The sequence below is a fragment of the Cololabis saira genome, chromosome 12, assembly GCF_033807715.1.
Source record: "Cololabis saira isolate AMF1-May2022 chromosome 12, fColSai1.1, whole genome shotgun sequence".
Lineage (NCBI taxonomy): Eukaryota > Metazoa > Chordata > Actinopteri > Beloniformes > Belonidae > Cololabis > Cololabis saira.
In genome coordinates, this window is record NC_084598.1 from 16,458,097 (window position 1) to 16,480,405 (window position 22,309).

Consider the following 22,309-nt stretch of genomic DNA (forward strand, 5'->3'; position numbering starts at 1 on the left):
CTGTGTGCGTGCGTGCGTGTGTGTGTGTGTGTGTGTATGTGCGTTTAACTCTCAGTCCTATCTGATCCAGGATGGGAGCTGGAGTATCTGAGGAATGCCAGGAACAGATAAACGATATTTACATCAAAATATATTGAAGTGATGGCAATGAACGAGGACAACAAACATTTGACTTTGAGACAGATTAAGATAGAACTGTCTGGTTTTGAGATGAAAGAAGATAAACAGGGTCAACCTCAATGTGAAGGAGCTGCTTCAAAGTTACATCTAAGCTGTTTTCACTTGCTTTTAGAGCACAGCTAAGTTCACATGGGATAACATTCAGATGGTTACCAAAGTGATGAACCTGTATTTATCAATTATATCCGTAGTTATCCCACACCCATCTCCCCACCCCCTAAAAAACAAAACAAAAAAACCATCTACAAAAAAACAGAGCATCACTCTGAATAGTTTTAGCCAGCTAGATGGACTTTATTGATCCCTAACTGGGAAATGTTGTAACAGTAAGGTATCAGGCACAGAAGACTTAAAATAACAAACTAAAAGAAAGAAATGAAATGTACAGGCTACTTTTTTTTTTAATATACCATTACCATTATCAGGTACACCCGTGCAACGGAGCATCAGAATGGAGAAGAAAGGTGATTTAAGTGACTTTGAACGTGGAATGGTTGTTGGTGCCATACGGGCTGGTCTGAGTATTTCAGAAACTGCTGATCTACTGGGATTTTCATGCACAACCATCTCTAGGGTTTACAGAGAACGGTCTGAAAAAGAGAAGATATCCAGTGAGCGTCAGTTCTGTGGGCATAAATGCCTTGTTTATGCCAGAGTCCAGAGGAGAATGGCCAGACTGGTTTGAGCTGATAGAAAGGCAGCAGTAACTCAAATAACCACTCATTACAACCGAGGTGTGCAGAAGAGCATCTCTGAACACACGACACGTCCAACCTTGAGGCGGATGGGCTACAGCAGCAGAAGACCAGTGAACTGAGGCTACAATTCACACAGGCTCACCAAAATTGAACAACAGTAGATTGAAAAACGTTGCTTGGTCTGATGAGTCTCCATTTCTGCTGTAACATTCGGATGCTAGGGTCAGAATTTGGCGTCAACAACATGAAATCATGAATCCATCCTGCCTTGTATCAACGGTTCAGGCTGGTGGTGGTGGTGTGATGGTGTGGGGGATATTTTCCTGGCATCTTTGGGCCCATTTGGGCCTACCTGAGTTTTGTTGCTGACCATGTCCATTCCTTTATGACCACAGCGTATCATCTTCTGATGGCTATTTCCAGCAGGATAATGCGCCATGTGATAAAGCGTGAATCAACTCAGACTGGTTTCTTGAACATGGCAATGGGTTCACTACTCAAATGGCCTCATGTCACCAGATCTGAATCCAATAGAGTAGTGTTTCCCAACCCTGGTCTTCGAGGCACACTGTCCTGCATGTTTTAGTTACCCTGCTTCAGCACACCGTGATACAAGTACCTGTGTCATCAACAGAGTTGTGCAGGCATTGATAACAAGCTAATTAGGACCATTAATTAGAATCAGGTGTGATGATGAAGGGAAACCTCTAAAACATGCAGGACAGTGGGCCTCGAGGACCAGGATTGGGAAACACTGCAATAGAGCACCTTTGGGATGTGGTGGGACGGGAGATTTGCATCATGGATGTGCAGCCGACAAATCTGCAGCAACTGTGTGATGCTATCATGTCAATATGGACCAAACTCTCTGAGGAATGTTTCCAGGACCTTGTTGAATCTATACAACGAAGGATTAAGGCAATTCTGAAAGCAAAAGGGGGCCAACCCAGTACTAGCACGGTGTACTTAATAAAGTGGCCGGTGTGTGTATGTGTGTGTATATATATATATATATATATATATATATATATATATATATATATATATATATATATATATATATATATATATATATATATATTTATATATATATATATATATATATATATATATATATATATATATGTTTATATATGTTTATATAAAAATGTGACCAATGTCTGACTAATTGACTACACTGGAATTTCTGTATGTGTGTCTGTGTGAATGGATCAATGTGGCATGTAATCTCACCCATTTCCATAACTTCTTATCTCAAATCCATTCTTGGACAAATTCCATAAAGTGTGTGTGTGGGTGTGTGGGTTGTTAAGAGTATCTGCAGAGCTCAGCAGAGGGTAAGTGAGTTGAATTGATGGAGCAGTTTATGGTTGCCACAGCAACTAGTGTCTTATCCCTCATCTCAGCATATCCTTGGAAACCAGGAACAGGATTAGTTATAGGGTTCATAAAGAGAGAAAGAGAGGATTATTGAGGGAAACTGACCTCCAGGACAGTCCCACAGGCCAGGACCTAAACCATATTCCCTGGAAACGTTATTAGATTTTTAGCTTTTTCCGAAAGATGTGATATCTGAATGGTTTATGGCTTAAAAAAAAACCTGTGGATGACTATTGAGGGGTTACATTGGGGTGTTCTAGGATCACTTCAACTCAACCAGCCAACAGGTCTAACTCTATAAAGGCTAAAAATTAAATTACTTACATAACAATGAAGGTTATACAAATCTGAAAAAGTTGATTGATTACTTTTGATAAAAAATTGTGGCCGTACAAAATATTTGTAATATTGAAACCAGTGAAAGTGCAGAGAAACTGCCTAATTTTGCCTTTTCACAAATAGAATCAAGGTTTCACAAATCACAAACTGTGTGTTCGATATTCTAAACTGTATAAAGGTTTACTTAATCGAAGTTTGAGCAGTTTAAGTCTTGTGGTTTTTTACCTACACCTGGTCAAAGGCCTCGTTGCGTTTAAATGCAGTTGAAAGGTCCTTTAGGTTGAATCAGAAACATCACTGTTGTGTTAACTTGCAAACTGAGATTCTAACCAGAGCTGATGAAGTTCTCATTATCAGGTATTCCACAGCAAGAAAATAGACACATTTTATTGTTTTATTGGTTGAAAATATTGTTTTAATTATTCAGCACCCAAAAAATGATGAGAAACATTTATGTCTTTGGAGGGTCTCTAGGTGCAGCACCAGCCCAAGTTAACCCCTGGCCACTCCTGTGTCTTCAGTGTGACCTGTGTACCAGCAAACATCCTGTGGAATGTTTGAGTGTGTCAGTGAATGGAGCTTTGTTACATTTAACACACTGTTCCAAGACTGTTTTAAACAACAGGAGTTCACTCACCCCTGTCTCTGCGTGTGCATGTACTCCCGTGAATTTGCACTTCCACTATTTATCCAGACAATAGCACGATTATGAATACAGTTTTTATGCTTGTTTTTCATCAGCTGAGTGGATTATAGGCCTGATACTCCGCCTCCCATCCTCCATCAATTTGGTTACAATTGCAGTTAATCTTAGAGTAAGAGAAGTTCACACACCATACAGAAGTTAGTGCAAAACTCTAAGGTGTGTGTGTGTGTGTGTGTGTGTGTGTGTGTGTGTGTGTGTGTGTGTGTGTGTGTGTGTGTGTGTGTTTGTGCGTGCGTGCGTGCGTGCGTGCGTGCGTGCGTGCGTGCGTGCGTGCGTGCGTGCGTGCGTGCGTGCGTGCGTGCGTGCGTGCGTGCGTGTGTGTGTGTGTGTGTGTGGGCGGTGGGAAAGCTCTTTTATGTTCCAGAGAGGTTACTGGGGCTTAATTACACGGCAGTGCTGCAGACCAGAGTCTATGAGGAAAACAAACACACACAAACTCGCACAGCTGCTCAGGTGTTGCTTAGAGGTTGTTCCTAGATTCCAGTTGTCCATTTTGTGTAGTTTGTATATGCAACTGTTTTTTTTTTGCTTTTTTTTTAGGGTTTTTCTTCATAAGAATCCAACCTAAAACAATTACACATCGGTGTGACAAGTTGATCCATTTTTTTTATTAATGTACAGTATAATAAAAACAATGTGCTTATATAACACAGATATTAAGTATTTCATTATTTCATGCGATGAGGGAAAAATTTGGGCCGAAACTGCTGCTGTAGTCGAAGAACCGTCTGGGACAACAAGCAGCAGAATTAATTGTGGACATCATGAGTGCCTGCGATGGACTGGCGACCTGTCCAGGGTGAACTCCTGCCTCTCGCCTGAAAATAGCTGGGATAGGCTCCAGCAGACCCCCGTGACCCTGCAAAGGAGAAAGCGGGTATAGATAATGGATGGACGGATGGACATCATGAGTGCAAAATGTCCTTGTGCTCCATCTGCTCCCTGCATAGATATTTTCAGTCAAAGCCAATTTTTTGTCATTCATTTTTTGGTTATTTTATTTCTTCATGTGTGCCAGTGTTTTCTTTGCTTGTCTCATTATGTTTGTCTCTTGTAAATATACCCTACATTTCCACGCCTGTCTGATTCATAACCAAAGTTGAGAACTATTGATGCTGCACGTGCAGGCTGCCATGATTTCTGTGTTTGAAGATCTGCTCTGTTGCTTGTGAGACCAAGTGCCCAGAAACTTCTTCCTCTTTTGATCCATCTTTGATATTTGACCACTTGTGGGTTAGAAGTGGAGACCAACACTAAACAAAGCTGTTTTTAAAATTAATGAATTTTTAATTGAGTAAGAAGTCATCTGAGTGTTTTGCTTTAACACCAGGAATTTTCTCACACTTTTGTTTTGAAAGATAGTGACGTTATTCAGACTACGGCTGCACTAGAATCAAATTGAACACTCAAGAAAAAGCTGATTACTGTATTTGTCCTCAATTGGAAAGATAGAGCCTTTTCTCCTGCAGCAGGAACAATTTAGTGTTCAAAAGAGCTTTGTTTGCTATGGAAAACTATTTGGACACACTGCCACTGTCTCTGTCCATTTCTTACACACTTAAAATGGAGCCACACAGTGACCAACAGCAGGAGGACAAGTCTTTATGAGACAGTCTGACAGCTCTGGGACAGACGAGATAACAGTGTGAAAGAAAGAGAGCGAGAGAGACAAGGGCAGATTAGAGGCACGGGAAAGGAAACACAGGCTACATACTGTCCCACAATCATTCACACAGAAAGACTTTCCCAAACAAACTCCAGCTTTGATTTGGTGACGCTGGTAATGTCAAACTGTATGCAAGAACTTTGGCTAAAGAGTGAATGTAATCTGCAGGGTTTGTCTCATTACTAGATGTATACAGACTAGGATTAAAAATAAAAATGTAAAAAATAGGAAGGATTGAGAGGAGGGAAGGTATTGTTTCAGAAAGAAAGAATAATAATCATTTTGAATCCAAAGGCAATGGCAAAGGCAAAGGCAAATGTATTTATAAAGCACATTTCACATGATGAGCATGGACTCAATGTGCTCAAATACATAAACAAACAAAAGTACAGCTTTACAATAACAGAAACAGACAAAAGTATGTCAAGAGAAAAACAACAATAACAACCATAATTCCATTTTAACAAAAGTGCGATCACCCAGCCAACCATGTAGAGTTTAGTCAAACGCCTGTGCAAAAAGGTAAGTTTTTAGTCTGCTTTGGAAGAGGGCACTGTTGGAGCAGACCTTAGTTCCTGCAGAGAGTGTAGTAGTGACTGAAAACCCCATGAGCAGATCTAGTGTGAATTCTGGGTTGATGAGAAGACTCTTATTTGATGATCTAAGGGGATCTGTCCGAAATGTATTCAGTTAGCATGTCAACTATGTAGGAGGGAGCTAAGCCATTCATAGATTTAAAGACAATAAGAAGTACTTTAAAATATACTCTTTGTTTAACAGGGAGCCAGTGAAGAGATGATAAAACAGGAGTGATGTGTTTATACCCAGTACTCGAGTTGAGGGGGGATGAGGGGGATGGCATCCCCCCTGAAATAAAAACGGTCCAAATCATCCCCCCTGTAAAACTGCCATCCCCCCTTTCCATCCCTTATGTCATTTCATCATGAATGTGGTTTTACTGCTATTTCAACATTTAGAGTCATCACCAGAAAAATAACTTATTTGACCATTTTCACCTGTTTCAAGTAAATTTTCACTTGAAATAAGTAGGAAAATCTGCCAGTGGAACAAGATTTATCTTCTTATTGCAAGCAAAAAAATCTTGTTCCACTGGCAGATTTTTCTACTTATTTCAAGTGAAAATCTACTTGAAACAGGTGAAAATTGTTGTTTTTTCCAGTGATGAGTCTTGTTTTAAGTGTAATGATTTACTAAAATGAGACATTTTAACTAGAAATAAGACAAATATTCTTGTTAAGATTTTTAGTTTTTGCAGTGATCCATTTTACTTATCCTGTGAAGGACAGAGTCATATTGATAAGTTCAGAAAAGTGTTTTTATTGTTGTGTTTTGATGTATTTGATGTAAGCCCAGTGGATATTCAAAGTTTACAGAAGGCTGCATTTACCTGCTGCTATGTCATTCCTGCAGTATTTCTGCAGGTGTTTTGGTCACTGCTATTATTTGTAATATATTATATTATTTGTAATCAGCACAAATTATTTGTCCCCATATGATAAAATCCACCATCCCCTCTGATTTCTTTTTTACAACTCGAGTACTGTTTATACCTCTTGGTTTTGGTTAGAATTCTGGCCGCAGCATTTTGAATAATCTGGAATTTATGTAACACTTGCTTTGTTAGTCCTGCAAAAAGTGCATTGCAATAATCTAATCTGAACCAATTTTTCAGAGTCTGATTGTGGCAGAAAGCATCTTACTCCAGATTTTTAACTTCACTTGTCTTCACTTGAAACTTTTTTAACTTAATTTAATAAACTTCAGTGCTCTAACACTGAATATGAGTTCTTCTTCCCACCACTGGGGGCCGGACAGACACGGGACAGGGAGGGGATTCTGCTCCCAGGAGAGCAGGGAAAGAGGACGGACGGATGTTCTCTGTTCTCTGATTCAACTCAGCTCCTTATTCCCCCTCTCATTCTGCTCAAGTGCTGCTACACTTTCCTTTCACCTGCTCCGGATGTTTCTCTCCTCCACAAGTTAACGGCAGAGCGGCTCAGTCAGCAGCAGCTCCCTTTATTCCCGACTATACTCGGACAGGTGGGGATGATGATGGCGAGGCGGCCGGTGCGTCTCTCTCCCACGCGGGTCTGGCCGCTGCTGTGGCCGCTGCTGGGGACCTGCTGCGGGCTGGCGGGGGCCCAGGGGCCCGGCCAGGGGCCCGGAGCCGGGCTCAACGGCTACAGCCTGCACCCGCCCTACTTTAACCTGGCCGAGGGCACCAAGATCACCGCCACGGCGACCTGCGGGGAGGACGAAGGGGGCAAGAGCGTGCACGACCTGTACTGCAAGCTGGTGGGAGGCCCGGTGTCGGGGGACCCGAGCCACACCATCCAGGTGAGCGGAACACTTTTAACTCCACTAAAACCCCAACAGAGACCCCTCGCATTTGGAGCTGATCTTGTTTCTATGTTTAATGGTAATTCAAGTTGTAATTAACTGTCTCCCCCGCGGCACTGTAATAGTACCGACGTATTAACTCATTGTTCCAGCAGAAGCGGTGTTTGTGGTGCGTCTCTTTGGGATTTAAGCCTGAATTATGGACTACTGCGTATGGTACGGTGTACGTTGCGGGTCGCCGCGTACTCTACGCCGTAGGCTTTGCGTTGGTGTAACGCGGAACCATAAATCAGCCTGGAGTCGGACTTGTCTGCTTAGATTTATTTCCTGTTCTTCATCCATGTCTGCCGTTTCTCCAGCGCCAAGGTGTGTCTGTGGGGCTCTGTAGAAAGTTCATGTCACGTCATTTCCAACATTTTCAAGTATAATGCCATTATTAAGGCTGGGGTTGCATTCCTTTAAAAGTTTTATGAACTTATCCTCAGACCAGTGAGCATCTTTTTGCTGTTGCATTTTTTTATTCAATGCCAACATTATTTCTGTTGCATTCTAGTCTACATACACTGAAAAAAATAAATCCAAGCGCATGTAAATATAACATATTTAAATCCAAAATGAAGTTTGTTGCTTTACATTAATACATCTAGTTTTGAACTTAAAAAGCGTTTCTTCACAAAACAAGACATTGTGCATTTTTTTCCTTAACAAGCAGTATTTATGTAATCCCAGGCAATCTTTTCATTTACACACAAACAACAAGCAATGATCTTGTTGTATTTACTTTTCCTTTAACAATTTTAATCTATTGGGCAGATTGACCAACGTTTAGATGAAACATGCTTTATTTGTTTGTGATTTATTTAAGTAGAACACCACAGTAAATAATATCTTGCTTGATCTATTTTAAAACAATTAAGGCGACTTTTTTGCATGAGATTTTGATTGATTGAGTCTTTGTATAAACTACTTAATTTTTTAGTATGTACAAAATTCATTTGCAATTAAGTCAACTTAATTTTTGCAAGTAAAGTCAACTTAATTTTGTAATAAACTTAACACAATTAAGTTGACTGTACTCGTAAAATGTATTACCGTATTTACATACAAAAAATAAAGTCGTTTATACAAATACTAGTCTTTCTTGACCTACATAATAATCTCATGCAAAAAGTTGACTTATTTTTTTTAAGTATATCAAGCACAATATTTGTATAAGTGTATGCTTTTGTAGTTATTACATTTGGAGAATGTAGTTATATATTGATGTTGACTTTTCGGGATAAACTTCTACAAATCATTACACACCTAGTACAGCTCTGTGAACTGATGCCGTGCTGCTGATCGCGCCTAGACGCCAGCAGGGTGGGGGTTTGAGTCCGGGGGGGCAGCGGCGCGCATCAACTCTGCCAGCTCGCCTTTCATGCACTTCTTCCCATGTCGGACTTGGCAACACTTAACACAGACCACTTGTGTAAGGACATAAGGATGGGAGGTCTTACTTGGACTGGACACCAACTAATTGTTGTATACGGGTTTCCTCTACAGGCGTTACATTTGTTTGACAGAACATGTTTTACTGGGATGAATCTGTGAGGTGTTACAAAGACATCAGTGGGCCTTACTTAATTTATGAGCCTCCTGGTATGGGATGAGATGGGATTGCTGTTACATGAGTTAACTGGTAAAACAACCCTTTAGGTGACAATTTAAAAGCTTCTCTCTCTGTCTCTCTCTCTCTGTCTCTCTCTGTCTCTCTCTCTGTCTCTCCCACCTGTTTTCCACATTCCTCCCGGTGACTGACCCATGTCCTCCAATCAGACTAGGGCTTATTCGCTCTGTTACTACAAGATAATAAAGGCCTGAGTGCCGGCTAACCACACAGCCAAACCATTTTGGAATTTTTCTATTAAGGCTCAGAAAAAAATTGTGTTTTTCTTTTATAAACTCTGGTGTCTCTTTTGTCTCATGTCATGCTTAGAGCAGCGAGAAGAAAACCTGCATACAAGTAACCCATGTTGGAATTGATGCTGAGAGGAAAAACTTAAATATACATTTTGAGTTCAATTAGATAAGTAGAGGTAGATAATGAAGACCCATTAGTCTCAATTTGTTATTAGAAACAGCTTATACATGATTGTAAAAACATCTAACCAAGGCTTAAACATGAGAAAGAAGGTTATTGTGGTGAGGTAGTTAACTTGAATCAAATCAAACTTTTGAAATGTCTTTTAGCATTTCTCCTGGGGACATTTGGCAATTATAGCAGTGATCTGAACCTCATTTTGCCCACTTGACATTTGCTGAGGATTAAGTAGAGCTTTTATTCAGTTTTTCTCTGATCTGCCTACTCACAGCAGTTTGGGAAGAGTCTCAATGTTACTGGGTCATTATTTGAAAGATGGCTGCATTACATCATCACACTAAGAGGTTAATCCCACTTTGCTGGGTTGTTGTAGTTCGGTCCACTGCACCCCAGTAACGTTCACTCTTCCAACTGTATTGAATATTATGGTTTTTTAGTTTGACAGCAAGGCCTACAAGTGTTTTTATTCATAAAAAAACTGCAGGAGGAGTCCTTGAGTGGGATATGTGTATTTTTTTAGGGATACAGTGAACTGGTACTGTGTATTTTTACACAATAATGGTGGGAACCTGCCCATATTGAAGAGAAAAAAACAACAAAAAACATATATTATTATTATACTCTTCTGTCTCAGCAAAGGTAATGTAAGTGTTATTAAAACAACCAGAATAGATTAGGGATAGTAGTTTACTCTTTTGTGATACAATCAGGGACTTTAACCAAAAACCTGACTGGGAGTTGTCAGACAGAAAAAGAAGTTGCAATTTAAGAAAAACACAGATGACTAAATAAAATGCTTGTAACAGGTTCTTTTCTGCGCAGCTTCCACACTGTGGTGTTGGCTTTCCAAAAAAGTTTGGTTAGAGGAACATTTTATTAAATGAAAATGACTGTTTACTGTGATCCTTAGAAACTGTGTTACTATTTGGGCATGAGTTAAATGTTGGAATATCCAGAGTTCATAACACCCTTTTTAAAGCAAAATTCAGTGCACATTTACTTATGAGCAAGAACTGAAATCTGTCAGTTCCCATTTTGATTTTGAAATATTAGATAAATTTGAAAGGCGAAACCTTGCAGATGCTCACTCTGTGCACTAAGATGGATCTGTTACTCCTGAATCATGGAGTTTAACTGTGTATTTCCAAAGAGCAGAATTTGCTGGATGGAAGAAATGATCCCAGTTTTCCAACAAACTGGAAAAATATTTCTTTAAATAAGTCTCAGTAACTACTTGGTAAGTCAACACTGTACAGAGAAAGGTTTCTGCCTCCTTCTGTTTTAAATGTTGTATGTTAAAATAAAGATTTAAACCTGTTACATTTTTGTTACTATCTTCTCAGGGCCAGTACTGCGACATCTGCAGTCTTGGGGACAGCGATCGTGCCCATCCCATCACCAACGCCATTGATGGGACAGAACGATGGTGGCAGAGTCCACCTCTATCTCGCAGCACAGAATTCAATGAAGTGAACGTGACTCTGGACCTTGGACAGGTAGGTCATTAAACACATACAAAATTAAATCAATTATCTTTGCATTCGCTTACATGGTCAAAGATAATTGCATACATGCTATATTTGGGGATTTTTTCACAATGTTTTCCCAATTTTGGCTTTTTTTGTTTCATTATATGATTTTTGAGTCTTTTTTTTAAAATGATATAATGAAATTATTTCTGAATAGGATAGTCAGAATACATCCGTGAAGGTATTTTTTGCAAAGCAGTTTCATATTTATTTGGTTGCTTAAATAGAGCAGTTCCAGAGAAGCCACATTCATTTAGTAGTTACCCCTCTGATTTCAGCCAAAGCCTGCTGTGATGAAGTCACTTTTATTAATATCAGTTAGCTCTTGGTGGTTTTAGCAGACTGCTTGCTACTTTTCTGTGGTGAACTACATAACCTTAGCAGACTCTAATTGTTAAAATGTAAATTTTGAGCTGTTTAGTTATTTTACCAACTAGCCCTGACGAGTCGGAGACCCCAAACTTCAGTGGCCCAAAAGAATGATCAGTTTTTGTGCGTTTTCCTATAGCTGTTGGTGACATATTCACTCAAGAAATACATATTCACTACACACTGAAATGTAGCACAGATTAACATACGCACTGCGAGCATCATTATAGTTCACAAAAGCTCTGGTGTACACTCTGTACCCCTCTGTTTAATATTAACTTTACTCGGCCAATTGCACTGTCGTTAGCTAACTTAGCTCTGGCTAAAATTTGTGCCAGATAAATAACAACATTTTGAGTTTAACCCATATTTGATTACAGTATCTCAACAAGGACGGTTTTAGCTGAACTGCAGGCTATGAACCAGAAGCACAATATGGTGTAAAAATAATGTAAAAATTATATACTGTACAGTGCAATCTTATCTTCAATACTTAAATGAACTGTAAATGAGCAGTGCATTTTTATTCATGAACTATTTTGATTACAAGAACATTAGGCTCATAGTGTAATCTAGCTGAGCTAGTGACAGTGCAGTTGGTCCTGTGTGTCTTTGAAAGACTTTACACTCCTGAAAGCAGCTCTTTTATGGCAGGCTCTCCTGCTTGAGTGGCTTACTCATTCATCAGTCGAGAGACACACTTGCACACACACAGACACATTCAAGCATTCAAGTGTGCATTTGTATATGTGTGTGCTGTTGTACTTGTGTCCTTTGGTAAGTGGGTTTTCAATCATGGCTTTCAGTTTCCTCTTCCCTCCTTTTCTTTAGTTGTTTTCCTCTGAACTCTTTCTCTTTTTTCTCCATTTTCTGTTGAAGGTCGCAATGTATGTGCCTGTGTATCTTTAAGTACCCTGTGGAAGCTGTTGTTGGTCTGACTATGTTGTGGCAGTGGTAAAAGACGGAATAAAGGGGCAATCAGGGGCAGTATGAGTACTACCAGAACTCAGCATCTCATCATTGAAGATGTTGACTGGATAGAAACAATACCAGCTTCCTGCTGTGTCATTTAAAACATGGCTTTTGATGGAGCACTTGATTAATGCAACATTTAGGATTTATAAAATAATAGTTTATTAAAAAAAAACAAAAAAAACTGTTTACTATGTTGGCTCTAACACAGATTTTGAAAAGAAGATTTGGCCTGGGAACAGATGAAGTGTGTAAGGCTTCTTGGTAACATTAATCTCACGGTTCGCTGAGGCAAATCCGATGATAGCAGCAGTAGTACTCTCGTTACATTAAGTCATTCTTTCTAGAGTTTCCAGGCAAAGATAATGAGGTCAAAGACAGTTCTGGTTTTCAGTTTTTGTATCAAAATAAGTTCCACTATAGTACAGTATTATATACATTTAATTTTAATTCAAGAGTGTTATTTAGGTCTTAACTTAGCATGTCGGAGGAACAGATAATTCAATTCAATTTTATTTATATGGCATCTATTACAACAGAAGTTGTCTCTAGGCGATTTCCAGAGACCCAGAACATGACCCCCAAGCAATTATTATATAAACATAAATAATGGCAGGTAAAAACTCCCCTAGTGGGAGAAAAACCTTGAGAAAAACAGTGGCAAGGAAAAACTCCCCTTTAAGAGGGAGAAACCTCAATCATGAGGGGGAACCTGCTGCTGAAGGCCAGCCGGGCAAAGAGAGAGCAAGAGCAAGAGAGACACGAAAGAGAGAAGGAAGAACAGAGAGAGGAGAGGCACAGATATATTGTCAATGAAGATATATTAGTATTAATTATCTATTAGCTGGAGAACAAGGAATTCTAGATAAATATGTTTGTGATTCATCAGGCAGTAACTCAGCTAAAATAAGCGGAGGGAGGTCTCCAGTTACCAGGTAGCAGCTTTTGTCTTTAAAGAATGTAGGTAGGTGAGGGCCAGGGATCATGCTGGCATCAGTGACAGGGTATAGAAAGGGTGCTGAAGACCCCACCCACTCAACCCCCACCCCCATCTCCATGAAACAGAAGGAGAGAAGAGAGAGATTGGAATTTCAGTTAACTGGTCTCAACATGCAAAGGTGAGGGCTTGTTGAATAACCCTCCAACCCCCTCTGTTTTTGTGGATTAAAAAAAAGTCACAAGTGGTGACAATACACTTCAAAGGCAGAATTAGGTACACACATACACACACCGGCCACTTTATTAAGTACACCGTGCTAATACCAGGTTGGTCCCCCTTTTGCATTCAGAATTGTTTTAATCCTTCGTAGCATAGCTTCAACAAGGTACTGGAAACATTCCTCAGAGAGTTTGGTGCATATTGACATGATAGCATCACACAGTTGCTGCAGATTTGTCGGCTGTACATCCATGATGTGAATTTCCCGTTCCACCACATCCCAAAGGTGCTCTATTGGATTGAGATCTGGTGACAGTGGAGGCCATTTAAGTAGTTAACTCATTGTCATGTTCAAGAAACCAGTCTGAGAGTATTCACGCTTTAGCACATGGCCCGTTATCCTGCTGGAAATAGCCATCAGAAGATGATACGCTATGGTCATAAAGGGATGGACACGGTCAGCTACAAAACTCAGGTAGGCTGTTGACACGATGCTCAGTTGGTACTAATGGGCCCAAAGATGCCAGGAAAATATCCCCCACACCATCACACCACCACCACCAGCCTGAACCGTTGATAGAAGGCAGGATGGATTCATGCTTTCATGTTGTTGACGCCAAATTCTGACCCTACCATCCGAATGTTGCAGCAGAAATGGAGACTCATCAGACCAGGCAACGTTTTTCTGATCTTCTGTTGTCCAATCTTGGTGAGCCTGTGTGAATTGTGGCCTCAGTTTCCTGTTATTAGCTAACAGAAGTGGCACATGGTGTGGTCTTCTGCTGCTGTAGCCCATTCGCTTCAAGGTTGGACATTTTGTGCGTTCAGAGATGCTCTTCTGTATACCTTGGTTGTAATGAGTGATTATTTGAGTTACTGTTGCCTTTCAGTTCAAACCAGTCTGGCCATTCTCCTCTGACCTCTGGCATCAACAAGGCATTTATGCCCACAGAACTACTGCTCACTGGATATTTTCTCTTTTTCAGACCGTTCTCTGTAAACCCTAGAGATGGTTGTGCATGAAAATCCCAGTATATCAGCAGTTTCTGAAATACTCAGACCAGCCCGTCTGGCACCAACAACCATGCCAAGTTCAAGTCACTTAAATCACCTTTCTTCCCCATTCTGATGCTCGGTCTGCAGCAGATCGTCTTGACCATATCTACATGCCTAAATTCATTGAGTTGCTAAATTAGACATTTTCGTTAATGAGCTGGAGTTGGACAGGTGTAATAAAGTGGCCGGTGAGTGTAAGTCCAAATACTTGACTCTTGTCATGACAGTTCAGTTGTTTCGGCTAGGAATTTTGGTAGTGGAAGAATTGTTAATAAAGGTAAAGGGGAGTGGAAATGGGGAAAAACCCTCTGGAAACCTATAAATATAGTTAAAAAGGAAGCTGAACTAGATTTCCCTAGAAACCACAAGGAGGTGGGGTTAGAAAAAGATGGTTTAACATGGGAAAGAGATTTTTTGAGGTGGAGGTTAAGGTTAAATTAGGTTAAGCTCTTAACAGTTTCAGTGATTGGATGTGGTTTTGGATTTTAGCAGTAATAGTTAACCCTTTGAGATAAAATAAGAGCTACCATCTTTATTTATCAGTATATATCACATGAAACACACTGAAATACAGTATGTCCTCTGCTTTTAACCCATCACTAGTTACACTAGGAGCAGCGGACTGCCATTTTTACGGCTCCTGGGCAGCATTTGGGGGGTTAAGAGTCTTGCTCAGATGCCCACAGTGGTTTACAGGACAAGTAACCATATTTGGTCACTTCAGTAGAAATACAGTCTATGGCTATTACAAAAAAAGTTACAATGTTAATAGAGGTCCTTTAATGTTATACAATAACCCTCTCGTATCTTTGTGACTGCCCTATGAAGGGTTAAGGATTTAAAATTTGTCCTTTAACATGCATCTTAAGAGCTTAAAGAGATGATAGTGCTAAGAAAAATGTTACCTGAGCGGGAATTAGGCTACGGTAAGGAGCAACGTCCTACTGTTGTTGACATGCAAGTGTTTCATTTTCTACACAATTTTAATTTTATGTAACACTGTCACCAGTTCCTGTTTTTTCAAAGTAAGATGGACTTTGCTTGAAAGTGGAATTGAAAACTAGTTTTAAAGGTACTGTTAATTCATTTTTGGTTAAATGCTGAGTTAGAATTCAACCTTTTGTGATCCTGTTTGTCTTTATTGGTTGAACGCTGAGTCATCTTTTCTATCTTTTTCCGGCATCTAACCTGTTCCACATTTTTTTAGCTACTTCAACAATTCACATATCAAAACATTCAGCTTGTTCAGGTTGTTTCTGCTATGACTTTTTCTACTTCAAATCCTTTTTCAGATATTCCAGAATCTTCAAATCCTACATACTTTCAAGTAGAGACCAATCAAACTTTAAACTATTCACAAGACTTTAAACTCCTAAAATTGGATTCAGCTTTTTAAGTTTTATGAAAAATCCAGAGTTTATAATAGATTTTATTTGCAGAGATTTCAGACATCCTTGAAAAACTTTGTCTTTAAGAGCTCCATAGTTCAGCATACTTTCCACAAGAGACACCATTCAAACTTTAAATGACTCACAAGACTTTTGGAGTACAATTGAATGCATTTTACAATATACAACAAAATTGTAGAGCTTCTCTTGTGCTCAGTGCAAAACAATTACGGTAGAATAAAAACATTGTAAGAAAGTAAGAAAAAAGTGCAGATATGGAAAATAATAATATAAGAATAAAAAGGTTAACGTCTTTAAAAATGTATGGAAACTGTAGACATCTTTTAATTTACTGGAAATAAACTTTTTCTTAGTCTGTTTGTGCTTGCTTAAGGTTTCTGTGCCTCTCAGATAGCAACAGCTCAAACAGCTGAGAACAAGGTTGTGAGCGGTCTTTGGTGATGCTGCGAGCTCTGCTGAGGCAACAAACAAGATCCTGAAGCCATTTTTGATGCAGTTTACTGCCTTTGAGAAATGGCAATTTTAAGTTTGATGATTTTTTTGGAGAAAGATTTTCTTGCCAAACGTACACTGTAGTCGATGATGTCATCCGGTCTAAGCTTCTTTTTTTCGCCCTTGTCTGCATATATATTAATGGTTAATACCAAGTTTGGTGAAACCTAAAGCATATATGTGCATTTTAATCCTCCTTTTTTTGTGTGTGTATGGGTGCATGGGTGTGTGGGTGAGCGTGTCCACTCTAAGCTTCTGAGGTAGATGAATAATCTGAATAATTCTGTAACAAACCTGTCTATCGTCCACACCTTTCACTCGCCCTGCATAAATAATATATCAGAACTAAGTCATTCCTTTCGTTGGCTTTCAAAAATGTGACTTGTGGCGCTGTGACGTTTAATTTTCTGTCAAATCCGCCCGGGGCTCAAAGAGTGCCCATAATCCGCCTATCTTTTAGAATTGTGAGCCCAAGACAGAGGACTTCTTCAGGAAAGATAAAGTTTGGTATTTTTAACTCGCTCTAATGCCAAAATTAAAACCCCTGCCCTGTCCTGGAGAATACTTAACAGGAGACTCCTGTATCCTTTGGCACCTACATACTCACATCTGATCACATAGTTGTAAGCAGAGGTAATGCACGTCGCTCCAGGGACAATTCTTTAACTAATGCTGGACATGCAGTTTGCATTCACTTTCTAGAGTGAAATCCTAGAAATAATAAATACCCAAAAGAAATAAGTCTAAATGTAAAACATTTTGTGCATGACAAAATAACATTTCAGGTAGAATGACATGCAATACGTCTTTTAAATGAGTACCAAAAATGGACCCATAAATATGATATGCATGCATAAATCACACATGGCATTGAGAAATGTTTTTCAATTACAAGATGGACTGGAGGTAGACAGCAGTCTCTTAGGTAAATGATGAGTTTTACACATGCCCTCTGTCCTCCACTGTGCTGGCGGGTTCCCCTGCAGGACCTACACGAACCAAGAGATGGACCAGATTATTTTGAGAAATCAGCCATAAACTGTATGTGCAGGTATGCATGCTGATGCATATGCCATTGACTGATTATCAGCCTGACATGTTTCCTGCAGCTCCTGAAGACAGAAATCTGATTCTTTGCTTAAGAGCCACTCATTCTCCCATGCCTCCTGTTTGTCTGAACATGCAGGGGCGCAGGCCTCACAAATATGCTTCTTTTGAACACCATGCAGTTACTGTGAATGCTCATTTACCATCTACCAGGTCAATTAACCCTTCTCTGCAGATTACCTGTCTCTGATTGGCCCATTCAGTCTAACCGGGGTTCCCAGGCCTCCTTCTCACAAAACTGGCCAACAACTTGAGCTGATTCTCACACGACCTTCTGCAAGATATTGTTTCTAAGTCACATTTATACATCTCTCTGACCACCATTTCATTCAGTTTACTGTGCATCTCCAGAAACAACCCTCTACCTTTGGTCTCGTTCCACCAAAATCTCTGAAACTTCTTTCCAGAACCACTTCTCTTCATTGGTTACGTCCACTTTGCAGACTCTTAGCTCATTCTCATCATTTTATGTCTATGAGGCTACAGAGTCTCTATTCTCTGCCTTGAGCTCATGCCCTTTATCTACAAAACTGCTTGCTCTAAGCAGCCCTGTCCTTGGCTGTCTGATACCCTCTGAATTCTACATACCAACTTAGAACAACAGAAAGAAAATCTTTGACCCCGTTAACCTCCAGGGTTATCGATCATTCCCATCCTCATTTACATCCACCATCAATACTGCTAAAAATGCTTTTTACAATGACAAAGTCAGCACCGCCTCTGACTGGATGAAGCGATTCTCTCCTCGATCAGCACTCTGCTGAATCCAACGTCTCCTCCAGCTGCCACATATCTATCCACAAATACCTCTGCCTCCTGTTTCACTGATAAGGTTGCAGATATCAGTAGCCAATTAACTGAACGTCTGGGCATGCCACCCAACTCTGTTAACGATACACAGCAGTCCTACTGTTCCTGTCTGACTCCTCCGGGTGAGACATCAAACTCTTTTATCCAAGCATGTAACAGTCCTACTACACTCCTCCTGGAGTGCATTTCACTCTGGGTTTATACCTGTCACTGAGATTGAAGAATCTAAACTCCTACTGTCCTATATGCCAATTAGATCCCATCCCTACGAAATTGCTAAAAGCCATAGCCCAGTTTGTTGTCCCAGCTATCACACACATAATAAATGCTTTGTTGGGTTCGGGGACAATGCCCTCAAACAGGCACAGTTAAAACATCTACTCAAAAGAGCCTCTTTCAGTCCTGCTTTGGAAAAAAAAACAAACTACCAGATGTTTTGAACTTCCCTTCCTGTCTACAATTATTAAAAGAGCAGCCTTCAAATATGTCTGGGTTCCTCTCTGAATAACCTCCTAGACTCTTACCAGTCAGGCTTCAAAGGTGGTCTGTAGTTTGAACTGCTGTCAGGTTGTGTTAATAGTAGGTTAAGACATTTTCCCTTGAGGCTTCAGCTTTGTAGGTTGAAAAGTTTTGATACGTTTCAAATAATTTTCTTTTCCTTCAAATAAGGTTCAAGCAAGATAAATGTAAGTAGTAAAATTGTCTACTATGGTGTGAAAATGATTACAGTGTGTGTTTGTTCATGCACACTTCGGAGATAATGTGGATGTAGGATATCACATGCATGTGCAAACGTCTGTTCTCCCTTGACTGTCAGTCATAGTCAGACGCCTGAGCCAAATACACTTCAATTAAGACAGATGTCAAGCTATTAGATAACGGATTTTGTCAAAACAAAACAAATGTTAAGATCCTTCAAATGTCAATGTTAGTTTATAACAGCAATTAGCCATGGTCAGGAAAAAAATAACATTTCTGACATAGTTGTTATACAGTGAATCTCAATTTATTGGAGCCCTATAAAAAATAATAGTTGATGTATGGCACGTCTTCACCCAAACTAAATCCCCAGCAATGATATTTGACAATATTTAGTAATCATAATCATTATCATAATAATCATAATACTACTACTACTACTACTACTACTACTACTACTAATTATAATAATAATGCATACTTTCTATGTAACTTTGATTATTATTATTATTATTATTATTATTATTATTATTATTATTATTATTATTATTATTATTATTATTATTATTATTATTATTATTATTATTATGATGCTGATATATGGAAAACTGTCTGATATTGTTCAAAACAGCTTGTGTGAAACTTAAGTCAGTGAATCTTCCAATAATCACCACTGTAATTGAGGCTCTACCTAATTATAATAAATGATTATTTATGTTCAACGTCTCACATCCAGTAATTAGTACAAAAACCTGAGCTGAAATATTATGTTTTGATTTCATAATTACTAATACTAATAAAAGACTAATAAATAAATAAATTAAGGCTAATACATTTTTGAATGAACGTATTTATTTGTTCATTGCAAAGGAACAGTATTACAAAATGTCTTTTGGATAGTGGCAAAATTGCACTGATGAAATAAAAAAGAGAATGTTTGGACAGTCTGGGTAAATCAAATGAATCAAGATGTAGGACCTTGTTAAAATAATTGCAGAAGGAGATCATGCATGAAAAAAAGGAGTAAACGGAGAGGGAGTTGGGCAGGAAAGAGGAGCTAAAATGATAGAAGAACTCCAGCTGGGACTGGCTGAAAAAGACAAGAGGGCATTCAAATGCAGTCTTTGAAATGCCAAACACACAGCTCTGTGTGTGTGTGTGTGTGTGTGTGTGTGTGTGTGTGTGTGTGTGTGTGTGTGTGTGTGTGTGTGTGTGTGTGTGTGTGTGTGTGTGTGTGTGTGTGTGTGTGTGTGTGTGTGTGTGTGTGTGTGTGTGTGTGTGTGTGTGTGTGTGTGTGTGTGTGTGTGTGTCTGTCTAAATAAACTAAGCTAAGCTAGTTTATTTCACTAGAGGCTTTGATGATCCTTGGCTGGGAGCAGAGCAAAGTTTTGATACAGAATTATTATGTTTTTGTTTATACTTTTTAGTGGTAAACAATTATACATTTTGTGCATGTCATGTTAATTTTACGTTTGTTCATATAGCTTGATCAATATATAATAAAAAAAAGGATTTTATCGTATTCCTTATCATACAAAGATTATTCAAGAAGCTCCTAGCAAAACAGAACTTAGGACGGTTGTCTGTAAGACAGTTACGTGATTTAAGCTTATTTGTCTAAACCAATAAGGAAAAATGTTTCATACAACGTTAAATTATTTGTTCTTTTCCGCCCCTATACCTGCATTCCAAATATTGTTGGGGTGTGCAGTTAAGTGCTTTAAATAAATCTGTATTTTCTGCTTTTCTAGTGAGTAATGGTTGCCACCCCCAAATGATCACTTTTCCTGGCCACCTCACATAAAATTTCCTGGCTCCGCCACTGCTTGTTAGATAAAAAAGGAAAAGATTGGAGGCTCCTATAAATCCTTGCTAATAGAAATCCCTATAAAAACAACCCAGAGTCTTTGCACTTTAAGAAGAATGAAAACTGGAAAAGTTCACATTTTTACTTTGAAAATTCAGGGGTGAGTGTTGATATGCTGGATGAGAGATGAACTCTGCTGAAGAAACAACTAAACTGCTGAAAATGTATCAAAACTTAAGTCAGGTGAAAATGCGAGAAAATGCTTAAATGTACCTCAGACATTTGAAAACTTCAAATTATTGAAGAACAGAGAAGAGAAGCTGAAAAGAAGAAGATGGGATGAAGACAGAAAGATGATTTGAGAAGTTGTCATCAGCAGACGAAAATCGGCTAAAGAGAAGATAATCTGAAAGGAAAAAGACTGGCTGAAGAGAGGAGGATAAGCTAGAGAAAGGACCAGTCCCAATACTCCCCCTAGCCCTACTTTTCATCCCTACCCCTAAATTTTGCGCGTTCCCGTGAGGGTAGTGGTGTCCCAATTCCTCTTTGCATCTAGTGGTAGTGGCCATAACAAGGGTTAGTAGGTATGAATCTAGCCCTTCAGAGCGAGGGATTTTAGATGCTGACTTCGCGACCGAGGGCCTGAGAAAATTTCCCAGAATGCTTTACGTCATCATTTGCAGACTGAATAAAAAAAAACAACATGACGGACATTTCTTATTTTTTATTGAATAAAATCAATATTTTGAGTTAGTTTCTGCATAAAAATGCGTTTTGATTACATTTCTAGCGAGAAATATATATTTTACTTTCATAATATTCACTCAGTGAATGTACATAACCACTCGCTTGCCCGTTGTTGCGAAGTCTTTTCAGACCTCGCCAGAATAAAGGCTGATTTAAGGTTCCGCGTTACACCAAAGCAGAGCCTACGGCGTAGGTTACGCAGCGACGTGCAGCAACACGCATCGTACGCCGTACCCTACGCCGTACCCTACGCCGTACCCTACGCCGTAGGCTCTGCGTCGATTTAACGCGGAACCATAAATCAGCTCCCGAGCCGGCAGGCTGTTCTCATCCCGAAAACATCGGAGCAAATTTCTTAACAGGCGTTATTTGGATAAACTGAGCCCAGGTTGGGGATCTTAACGGTTACTTTTACACCTAAAAAAATATTAAAACTTAATAAAGTGGCATATTAACAGCGCTACAGCGGAAATTAAAACAGCTTTTAGCTGTCGGCTTCCTGATATGGTATGACGTTTGTGCAAGCGTAACTACGCAGTAGCTTACGTACCCGAACGTAAACCATGCAGTGAAGTAGCGAGTGGTGTCCCAATCCCTAGGGAAGATTACAAGGGCCCTACGGTTTGTGGTAGTGGTAGAAAGTAGGGGGTGTATTGGGATTGGCCCAAACACTGGAAGATCAGCTGAAAAAAAAGGAGTTGAACCTTCAAAATAAGCTGAAGAGAGGAAGAAAAATATCG

The 22,309-nt window shown here is 39.5% G+C and overlaps 1 protein-coding gene across 1 annotated transcript in view; it reads left to right on the top strand.

The window, feature by feature from the left end:
* The first annotated feature begins 6,846 nt into the window (after nucleotides 1–6,846).
* Nucleotides 6,847–22,309, top strand: part of lama5 (laminin, alpha 5) — a 102,561-nt gene continuing 87,098 nt past the window's right edge. The window contains exons 1-2 of the mRNA XM_061735735.1: nucleotides 6,847–7,327; nucleotides 10,757–10,909. Of these exons, the coding sequence (XP_061591719.1) occupies nucleotides 7,037–7,327; nucleotides 10,757–10,909 (444 nt within the window). The 5' untranslated portion in view covers nucleotides 6,847–7,036. The remainder of the gene's footprint in view (nucleotides 7,328–10,756; nucleotides 10,910–22,309) is intronic.